At 46.2% G+C, this 11737-nt stretch overlaps 1 protein-coding gene across 1 annotated transcript; it reads left to right on the forward strand.

Annotated features, from left to right (window-relative positions):
* Positions 1–9649: 9649 nt before the first annotated feature.
* Positions 9650–11020, forward strand: LOC132219775 (tripartite motif-containing protein 60-like). Its single transcript, XM_059672402.1, has one exon. The coding sequence runs from the start codon at positions 9650–9652 to the stop codon at positions 11018–11020; it is 1371 nt and encodes a 456-aa protein (XP_059528385.1).
* Positions 11021–11737: the final 717 nt, after the last annotated feature.

The following is an 11737-nucleotide window of genomic DNA, read 5'->3' on the forward strand; positions in this document are numbered from 1 at the left end:
ACCAGTTTCCTAGCTGGAGGTGCTGGACCAGGTTAGGAATGGGACTCGCATTTTCAGTTTCATTTTCCTATAAAGCCTCGTGATTTTTTGAAAGAAGGCATGGATTGGACGGGGTGGGTTCGCTGTCTGGAAAAGGGCGCCCTCCGATCTTGGGTGCGTCCCGAGCCTGGGACGCTGACCGCCCGTCCTCGAACTTGAGCCTGGACCGCACCTTTGTCCAGTGCCCTCGCTTTCTCAACCCAGCCCGAGATGCTGATCACTTGCTTACCTTTCGAAACCAGTTAGGAGCCTGGAACCTGAGGTGTTCATTTGAAAAAAAAAAAACACAAAAAAACATGGAAGCCCAGAAAGATTCAGTGTTTGGCTAGAGGATGAACGGAGCCGGGCAGGACAAGAACTGGTGTTAATAATTACAGCCTGGAATACACTGCAGGTTCCTGGATGTGAGGGGCGAGAAAAATAGCCCAGGGACCTCGAGGAGCTCAGAGAACTGTTGGGCGTGAAGGGGAGCATCCTGGCCTCCTGAATCCCTTAGGGGAATAGACTCTTTTTGTAAAGTTCCTTGCCAAGGAATTTTCTGTATCTTCCCGGTGGCTGTTTAGGTGATTGTTTTGTTGCTTTGTGGGGGAAACGACCATTGATAGTAACTACTTTGAACTTGAGCGTGTAACAGACCTCTTTAGGTGCCTTAGAATGGGGCTTGGCTCGTGGTAAGTATTCAGTAAACGGAATGAGTGAGTGAACGAAGCAAAAAGGGAGCGAACACCTTAATAAACTCTAGGAGGTAGGAATTGCCTCATTCATTTTATGGATGAGGGAAGACGGAGGCTAAGAGACTAGTATTCAAACTCTGGCCTGATTCCATTGGCCTTCATGCTTCCAACACTTAGAAGACAACGGGCTTGGCAATTTTAGTGAGAATTTAAATTGCTCCCAGCCAAAGAGGTTGGGAGCAAACCTCCTGATTATAAGAGCGAGACTATTTTAGACCGATTCTGTAAGAAAACCTAACTTCCTGCGATCACATACAAAAAGATGCTGCCAGCAAATGGCCGGTGAGCCTTCATGCAACAGTGAGAAGAGGAAGTGAACCATGGGGGTGGGGAGGGGCAGAGACCTGGGAAATCACCGCGGTTTTCAGTTGACGGACCTTGGATTGTGCTTCCCCAAGGAGCACAACAAATGTATTCTAGATTTCTTTCGCAGGTTTTTAGGCCTTTTAATAATCCCTATTGTGGAAGACATGGCTAAACTAGAGAAAGGCGAATATTCTCCACAAGCCTAATGAAATGAGTTAATACACAGAGCGCCTCACACGGTTCCTAACAAGTAACAAATATGTAAACCATTTAACAATTGTTTTGTAATCACTGTTGTTATTTACCTAGTTTTTCTTCTATAACTCTTGAAATTAGGAAAAATTTTTGTGTATAAAGTTGTAAGTAGAGACATTCCTGCCTCCCATTTGTTTGTATGTTTGTTTTCTAACTCATTTAAGGCTCTCAAGGCCTGAAATGTTCGTGTTGAATATTTTCCACTGACCTGGGAGTATAGGAAGAGACTGGGCCATTTTTTACCTCTAAAGTCCTTGTCTACTACAACCCAGAGAAAAACTATATTTAAAATTTATCAAAGCCCTGACTGGTTTGGCTCAGTGGGTAGAGTGTCGGCCTGTGGACTGAAGGGTCCCAGGTTCGATTCCGGTCGGGGGCATGTGCCTTGGTTGTGGGCACATCCCCAGTGAGAGGTGTGCAGGAGGCAGCTGATCGATGTTTCTCTCTCATCAATGTTTCTAACTATCCCTCTTCTTTCCTCTCTGTAAAAAAATCAATAAAATATGTTTTTTTTTAAAAATTTTAAAAAACCATATAGTAAAGACAGAAAGTATATGTTTCAATATTCTGTGTTTAGAGAATTCCTGTACTTTTCTTGGATTTCCATTTAGAGCATGTTTTGAATAGTGAGGGTGAAAAAGAGATATAAATTATTAAAAAAAAAAAAAAAAACAAGAGCACCCAATTGGGGGAAAAAGGAGACATATGTACTACTATTTGTAATACTTTAAACAATAAAATAATAAAATAAAATAAAAAACAACAAGAGCACAATGAGATATCACCTCACACCTGTCAGAATGGCTATCATAAAAAAATCAACAAACAAGTGCTGGTGAAGATGTGAAGAAAAGGGAACAGCAATCCCACTTCTGAAAATATATTCTAGAAACCCCAAAACACCAATCAAAAAGAATATATGCACCCCTATGTTCACAGCAGCATTATTTACAATAGCCAAGATTTGGAAACAGCCCAAGTGCCCATCATTAGATAAATGAATAAAAAAGGCTGTGGAACATTTATGCTATGGAATACTATGCAGCTGTTAAAAAGAGGGATCTCTTACCCTTTGGGACAGCATGGATGGACCTGGAAGATATTATGCTAAGTGAAATAAGCCAATCTGAGAAACACAAATATCATATGATCTCACTTATTTGTGGAATCTAATGAACAAAATGAACTGACCAACAAAATAAGACCTGCAGCACGAAGGCATGGAACAGACTGACATACCTCGATGTGGGGATGGGAGGGTGAGAAGAGATAAACCAAAGAATTTATATACTTACTAGAGGCCCGATGCATGGATTCATGCACCGGTGGGGTTCCTCGGCCTGGTCTGTGCCCTCTCACAATCTGGGATCCCTTGGGGATGTTGGACTGCCAGTTTCAGCCCAATACCCACAGGCCAGGCCTAGGGACCCCACAGGTGCCCAATCCATGCACCAGGCCTCTAGTATGCATATAAGATCTTTGGTTAATCTCTTTCCGCCTTCCCCCCTTCCCTCTGAGATTCATCAGTCTGTTCCATGTTTCCATGCCTGTGTGTTGAGCGTCTGGCCCCTGGTGGTCAGTGCGCATCATAGCTACCTGTCAAATGGTCGCTTAGGCTTTTTATATATATAGACTAGAGGCCTGTTGCACAAAAAGATTGGTGCAATAGGCCTTCCCTTCCCCTGGCTGCCGGCACCGGTTTTCCTCTGGCACCCGGAACCCAGGCCTTCACTCTGGCCAGAGCCACCTTCGAGCCTTTCCTGCTGTGACCAGAGCTGCCTTCAGTCTTCACTCCGCCGCTTCGCACCTACTTATGCAAATTAACTGCCACCTTTGTTGGCAGTTAATTTGCATATCTCGCTGATTAGCCAATGGGAGGCGTAGCAAAGGTATGGTCAATTACAATGTTTGTCTATTATTAGATAGGACTGGAGGCCCAGTGCATGAAATTTATGCATGGGTGGGGTCCCTCCACCTGGCTGGAGATCAAGGCCGATCAGGGCTGTCTTGCCCAGTCCCAATTGGGGCCAATCAGGGCCAGTGGTCGATGAGGGACCACAGGAGGGACCAAAGGAGGGCTCCAGTGCATGTCTGGCTCTGTCTCACCCAATCCCAATCAGCTGGACTCCAGCAACTAACTAACCTACGAGTCAGAGCATCTGCCCCCTGGTGGTCAGTGCATGTCATAGTGACTGGTGGATCAACTGCACAGCATATTAGGCTTTTATATAGAGAGATTGTAACTCACGGTGTGGAATGCTCAGCATGCACTTTCCCTCCAGCCCCTGCTCTTAGAGACTTCATGTCTTTCCAAGGCTCTGCTCACACTCTTTAGCTGCCACACGAAGTATATTGCCTCATGTGTTTGGAAACCCTTTGCAGGCTCTATGGGTGTGTCTTTACTTCACTGCAGTTCTGATTACATAAGGAGAGACACCCTCATTATCAGGTAACACTATCGTGGTAAGACCCCTGCTCAGCCTACTGCAGCAGTTTTAAATAGGCCATGTGTTGCCCTAGCTGGTTTGGTTCAGTGGATAGAGCCACGGCCTGTGGACTGTAAGGGTCCTGGGTTCGATTCCAGCCAAGGGCACATTCCTGAGTTGCAGGCTCAATCCCCAGTAGGGGGCGTGCAGGAGGCAGCAGATCAATTTTCTCTCATCATTGATGTTTCTATCTCTCTCTCCCTCTGCCTTCCTCTCTGAAATCAATAAAAACATATTAATAAAAATAAATAGGCCATGAATCAAACGTCACTGCTCTCCATCCATCCAGTCCCCTCACACCCTCTTATGTCTTCGCCCCCCACCCCACCCCCACATACACACTCTGTTAGGGTCTATAAAATGGGTGATGCTTCCACATGGCCCTCCTTCCCCTCCCATCTCTGTCCCCAGTCCTGTGGGGTCTCTCCCTCCCTCCCCTCCATCTAACTTGGTGGGCCCTGCTCTGCCCCTTGTGACCTCCTGGCTGCAGCCTCCCCCTTTCTCCTCTGGGGATGGAGCTCCCCAAAGGCTGTGTGGGGCAGGGCCATATGGGGTGGGGCAGGGCTGTGTGGGGTGGGGCAGGGCTGTTCTGAGCAGGCTGGGCAGTGTGGGCAAGGCATTGTCCAGGGGGCTGTGCAGGCCACACGGCAGTACCAGCGTGGAGCTGTAGGGGCAAACCCAGGTGGGGCCTTGGAGGAGAGCTGGGGTGACGGGTCATGGGGAGGAAGAGGGAGGACATGGAGCCTGTCCCATGAGAGAGGCACCAGGCTCCTCGGCTGCCCCCACTCAGCAGCTTTTCTAGGCCCCTGTGCAGCTGTCACCCTCCACCCCTCGCTGCCTTCACTTTCTTTTAAGTTTTGGACTCGGTTTCTCTGACTCAGCCCCGCCCCCCTCTGTGCTGCGTCCTGGGAGCCCGAGGCCGCCCCTTGGCCTGTCCCCCCCCAACCCCAGTGGTGCTACCCACTCTCCTGGAGTAGTGAAACTTAACAAATAAGAAGAAGCAGCTCTGAAGATTATAAATTGCACACTGAGAATGACACAGGCTGCAGAGGGCTGTGCAGTCCACGGCTCTTGGATCACATGTAGCAGCCTCCCACACCACCCAGTCCCTCCTGGCTCCCACACCCTCCCACCTCCACCTGGGGCTCAGGCCAAACCCTGGGAGCTCTCACCTCACACCTCACTTTCCAGTCCAGTCCACCAGCTCCCACAGCAAGCTAACCTATCAGTTGGAGTGTCTGCCCCCTCGTGGTCAGTGTGCGTCATAGCAACTGGTTAAGCCAGGCAAACTCCCAGGGGACAATTTGCATATTAGGCTTTTATTATATAGGACTAGAGGCCCAGTGCATGAAATTCATGCACAGGCAGGAATGGGTGTCCCTCAGCCCAGCCTGCACCCTCTCCAATCCAGGACATCCCTCTCACAATCCAGGATTTCTGGCTCCTCACCATTGACCTGCCTGCCAGCCTGATCCCCCTAACTGCTCTCCCCTGCTGGCCCGATCACCCCTAACCGCCTCTGCCTCGGCCCCGCCACCATGTCTGTCTCGAAGGATGTCCAGTCTAATTAGCTTATTACCCTTTTATTAGTATAGATATGCATAGCCCATGGACATGGGTGATAGGGTAGTGAAGACCTGGGGGTGTGGGTAGGGCCAGGAAGGAGGGGGACAAGGGAGGGGAAAATGGGAGATAACCATAATATTATCAACAATAAAAATATGTTATTAAAAATAAACAAGAACAATGTTTGCCTAGAGGTCAATACTCTAGAAATTGACAAACAGCAAAATTTTTAAAAGATTTTATTGATTTTCAGAGAGAGGAAAGGAGAGGGGGAGAAAGAGAGAGAAACATCAATGTGAGAGAAAAACATTGATCTGCTGCTGCCTCCTGCATGCCCCCTACTGGGGAATCAAGCCCAAAACCCTAACATGTGCCCTTGACTGAAATAGAACCCAGGACCCTTCAGTCAGCAGGCCCATATTCTATCCACCAAGCCAAACAGGCTAGGGCCCAAGGGCCTTTTTGAAGTAGGAGTAGTAGTAGGAGGAGCAAGAGGAAAAAGGGAACAAGAAGAGGAGGAGAAGGAAGAGGAAGAGGAAGAGAGGGAGGAGGAGGGGGAGGGGGAAAAAAGAAGAAGCAGCAGAAGCAGAAGAAGCAGAAGAATTAAAATAGGAATAAGGCCGAAACCGGTTTGGCTCAGCGGATGGAGCATCGGCCTGCAGACTGAAAGGTCCCAGGTTCGATTCCGGTCAAGGGCATGTACCTGGGTTGCGGGCACATCCCCAGTGGGGGATGTGCAGGAGGCAGCTGATCGATGTTTCTAACTCTCTATCTCTCTCCCTTCCTCTCTGTGGAAAATCAGTAGAATATATTTAAAAAAAATAATAATAAAATAAAATAAAATAGGAATAAGTACATGTCTATCAACAATTACTTTAAATGCAGATGGATTAAATGCTTCTATCAAAAGACACATGGAGGCTGAATGGATAACAAAACAAGACCCTTACATATGCTGTCTACAAGAGACTCATTTCAGGTAAAAAACAACAACAACACATAGACTGAAAGTAAAGGGATGGTAAAAGATATTTCATGAAAATGGAAACAAACTGGGATAGCAGTACTTATACCAGACAAAGCAGACTTTAAAACAAAAGCTATATAACATGTGACAAAGAAGGACCCAGCAGCCGAAACCGGTTTGGCTCAGTGGATAGAGCGTCGGCCTGCGGACTGAGGAGTCCCAGGTTCGGTTCTGGTCAAGGGCATGTACCTAGGTTGCGGGCACATCCCCAGTAGGGGGGGGTGCAGGAGGCAGCTGATCAATGTTTCTCTCTCATCGATGTTTCTAACTCTCTATCTCTCTCCCTTCCTCTCTGTAAAAAATCAATAAAATATATTTTAAAAAAAATTTTTTTTATATAAAAAAATAAAAAAAAGAAGGACCCAGCAATTTCACTTCCAAAAACACACACAACAAAACACTAAATAAAAAAGACATATACATCCATATGTTCATTGCAGCATTACTTACAATAGCCAAGATGTGGAAACAACCTAAGTGTTCATCAATAGATGATTGGCATATATACAATGACTCAGCCATAAAAAAAGAATGAAACCTTGCCAGATGCAACAACATGGATGGGCCTAGAGAGTATGGTGCTGAGTGAAATAAGTCAGACAGAGGAAGGCAAATGCCATATGATTTTGTTTATATGTGGAATCTAAAAAACAAATGACAAACAGTATAGAAACAGACTTATAGATACAAAGATCAGGTTGATAGATGCCAGAGGGGAGGGAGACTGGGGGATAGGATGATAAAGATGACAGGATTAAGTATAAATTGGTAGTTACACAATGATCACAGGGATGTAAAGTACAGCATAGGGAATATTGTCCATAATATTGTAATAACTATGTGTGGTGCCAGATGGGTACTAGATTTATCGGGGTGATCACTTAGTAAGTTATATAATGTCTAATCACTGGGGTGTATACCTGAAAGTAACATAATATTTTATGTCAGCTATAATTTAAAAACAAATTACTTAAAGTCAATAAATAGCCCAGCCGGGTGGGGCTCCGTTGGTTGAGCATTGACCCAGGAACCAAGAGGTCATCAGTTCGACTCCCAGTCCAGACATATGCCTGGGTTGCGTGCTGGATCCCCAGTAGGAGGCATGCAGGAGGCACACAATAGATGATTAGCTCTCATCAATGATTTTTCTATCTCTCCCTCTTCCTTCCTCTCTGAAATCAATAAAAATATATTTTAAAAAACAAATAAAGTTAATAAACAAATAAAAGCAGCCTTTCTTTAGTCTGGAGTGTTTTTGGCTTCCTCAGGATATTGCATCTCCACAGTTGGCAAACTGTTTACCTGAATAAAGTTTCTCCTTTTACTGCACCCCAGATTGGGGACCCCTGTTGGTATTAGATTGGTGGCAGTGACTTTTTGTTGACAAAAGGTAAGTGGTACAACTAGTTTGGAAAACAGTTTGACAGGTGTATGGTTTGGTTTTTTTATGATAAATATACAGTGGCCATATGATCCAGCCACTCCACTTTAGGTACTTACCCAAGAGAAAATGAAAGCATAGATCTATACAAAGACTTCTACACAGAAATTCATAGCAACTTTGTAATAGCCAAATCTGGAAATAATCTAAACATCCATCAACAGGTGAATGGATAACAAATTGTGGTATATATCCATATAATGGAATACTATTAGCAATAAGCAATGAATGAACTATCAATATGCACAACAACATAAATTAACTAATTATGCTGAATGAAAGTAGCCAGGTGTCTCAGCCTCACAGGGACCATCTCAGCCTCACAGGGACCGTCTCAGCCTCACAGGGACCATCTCAGCCTCACGGGGACCATCTCAGCCTCACAGGGACCGTCTCAGCCTCACAGGGACCGTCTCAGCCTCACAGGGACCATCTCAGCCTCACAGGGACCGTCTCAGCCTCACAGGGACCGTCTCAGCCTCACGGGGACCATCTCAGCCTCACGGGGACCATCTCAGCCTCACAGGGACCGTCTCAGCCTCACGGGGACCGTCTCAGCCTCACAGGGACCATCTCAGCCTCACAGGGACCGTCTCAGCCTCACAGGGACCGTCTCAGCCTCACAGGGACCGTCTCAGCCTCACAGGGACCATCTCAGCCTCACAGGGACCGTCTCAGCCTCACTGGGACCGTCTCAGCCTCACAGGGACCATCTCAGCCTCACAGGGACCGTCTCAGCCTCACAGGGACCGTCTCAGCCTCACAGGGACCATCTCAGCCTCACAGGGACCGTCTCAGCCTCCCTGGGACCATCTCAGCCTCACTGGGACCGTCTCAGCCTCACAGGGACCGTCTCAGCCTCACGGGGACCGTCTCAGCCTCACAGGGACCGTCTCAGCCTCACAGGGACCGTCTCAGCCTCACAGGGGCCATTGTTTTAACTTTTTGTTAAAATTTATTTTATTGATTTCAGAGAGGAAGGGAGAAGGAAAGAAAGATAGAAACATCAGTGATGAGAGAGAATCATTGATCAGCTCCTGCACGCCCCCCTCTGGGGACTGAGCCCATAACCCTGGTATGTGCCCTTGTCTGGAATCAAACCTAGAACCCTTCACTTGCAGGCCAATGCTCTATCCTCTGATCCAAACAAGCCAGGAAAAGATTTTATCTTTAATTTCAGTTTCCTCCTCAGCAGAATGGGATTAAAGGGTGTAGGGAAGTTCAAGGGATGATTACAAAGGTGCAAATTAGATTATGCATATTAACAAGGCTAGTCCCCGGTAACCTTCTTATTCCCCTGGAGGAATAAGAGATCACATCAAACAGACTTCTGAACATCCTCCTACCCCCACCCTGGCCCACGTGTCTCACCTCCAGGGAGGAGCCTTTGGTGGGTGAGGTCATAAAGAGATTAACCCTCCTAGTGGTATATATAGGCCAGGCTCACATTACTAAGCATTCAACGGGTAGGAGACTGGCTTCAGAGACTCTTCCTGGAGACACACTTCAGGGACTCACTCAAAGGAGCAGGCTCCAGAAACCACTTATGACTTGGGTGGTGCTTGGATTTTGACCAGAGTCCACAGCTGATCTTCACTTGGGGAACCTGACATTAACTACAGGAGTAGGTGACAGAAGACTGGACGTCAGCTCCCACTGGAACTGTTCCTGGAAGCTCCTACTGAGTTGCACAGAGAGGGAGGCCTGAGCAGACCTCAGCTTCTCACTTCTCCTCGCTCCTGGAGGGTCACACTAGCTGCAGGGAGTCTCTTCTGATCGACACCTTCACTGCACCATGGCCTTTGCAGCTTCCCTGGCCGAGCTCCAAGCAGAGGCCAGCTGTCCCATCTGCCTGGATTACCTGCGAGACCCAGTGACCACTGCCTGTGGGCACAACTTCTGTCCCTCCTGCATCCACCAGCGCTGGGAAGGTCTACAGGGCACCTTTCCCTGTCCTGTCTGCCTCCGCCACTGCCCTGACAGGAGCTTGAAGAGGAACACCCATTTATGTTACATGACTGAGATTGTTAAGCAGATCCCCACCTCAGGGAGCCAGAGGAAAATGCAGGAAGAAATGCCCCTGTGTGCGAAGCACAATGAGGTTCTGACCCTGTTCTGTGAGAAAAGCCTGGAGCTGCTGTGTCCCCAGTGCAAGGGCTCCTTAGACCCCCCGGATCAGCCCCTGATCCCCATTGAGGAAGCTGCAGCCAGTCACAGGGAGATCCTCAAAAGGCACATTGGGACCCTCACTAATAGCCTTGAAAATGCTGAAACTGTATATAGAAAACAAGATGAAAATACTTGGGAAGTAAAGAGAAAGATGGAAAAACGGAGGGAGGAATTGGACTATGAATGTGAAGAAATTAAGAGTTTCTTAGAAGTAGAGCACAATGAAATTGATGGAGATCTACTTATGGAAGAGAATGATGCTGAAGAAAAACTAACTGAAAATGAAAGGCAAATTTCACACCATAGGTTCAGGCTAAGCAGTCTGTTAAGTAAAACAGAAGAGAAGTGTTTGCAGACAGATGAGGATTTGCTCGAAGGTATTGAAAGGATCCACAACAGCTATGGAAACCGAGAGACCCCAGCAGTGTTTTCATGTGACTTACAGAAGGAGATTTTCACTCTCCCCCCACATTACGTGGGCCTGCACAAAATGATCAGCACCTTTCAGGTAGAGTTGACACTGGATGCTGAAACTGCCCATCCAGACCTCATTATGTCAAGTGATAGAAAAAATGTGACCTATAGGAGACCAGATTGTCTTCCTAATCCCCAGGCACTTCCTTCTTCCCCAGCTGTCCTGAGTTCTGAGGAAATGGATGCTGGCAGGCATTTTTGGGCAGTAAAAATAATAGGCGCAGGTGAATGTTTCTTAGGTGTGTGTAAAGAATCCTTCGTCATAAATACTCCCATATCACCATCGGCAAACAATGGATACTGGCAACATCAGCTCTTGACTCGGACATGTGGCGTTGTCCCTACAGGACAACGGAAGATTGGCATTTTTCTGGACTATGAGTTGGGAGAGATTTCATTTTATAATTTGAATAACTGGTCATATATGTACGGAATCGCTGACAAATTTACAGAAAAACTTATTCCTTATTTCTCCATTGCATCTTCTTCAGACTCTCTTACAATCAGTATCATCAGCGTCTAGTGATGACAATTTGGATGAAATTTTGTATGTGCTTATTTCCTCCCGTGTTATTAAAAGGAAAACATTAATAAAGATCCTGATTCCAAAAAAAAAAAAAAAAAGAAAGAAAGTAGCCAGGCCCCCGGCACCGCCCCCCCCCAAAAAGAATATATACTGTATGAACTCTTTATATAAAACTCTTTAGAAAAGGCAAACTAATCTATGTAACAGAAAGCAAATTAGTTTTTGAGGGCTGGGGGGGATCATCAGGAAAATTAAGAAACATGGGAGCTGATGGATATGCTCATTATCTCTAGTTTTATGATTATTTCATAGGTGTATATGTATATTAGAAGTTGTTAAATGATACACTTTAAGTGTAATTTATTGTATATCAATTATACATATCAATACAGCTGTTTAAAAAAAAAAACAAAACTAACAATACAGATGCCCATATTGTTGTTAGGCAAAAAACAAATGAAGTAGTTAGGAAGAAAAGAAGAATATTAAAGTTGAGATAAAATAGGAATAGGTTAAAGCTCGGATGTGTTGGGCTGCACCTGAGTGGATCTCGGGAATTTTCTGAGATGAGCTCATTCCAACAGCCAGAAGGTCAGGCCCACCCAAGAGGAGAGGAACAAGCATGGGTGGGACACCTGTGACAGGGCTTCCTCATTTGTTATGTCGTTAATCCCTTGCAATTCAAAGTATGATCCATGCATCACTCCCATCAAC

Source organism: Myotis daubentonii, chromosome 1 (assembly GCF_963259705.1).
Source record: "Myotis daubentonii chromosome 1, mMyoDau2.1, whole genome shotgun sequence".
In the NCBI taxonomy this organism is placed as follows: Eukaryota; Metazoa; Chordata; class Mammalia; order Chiroptera; family Vespertilionidae; genus Myotis; species Myotis daubentonii.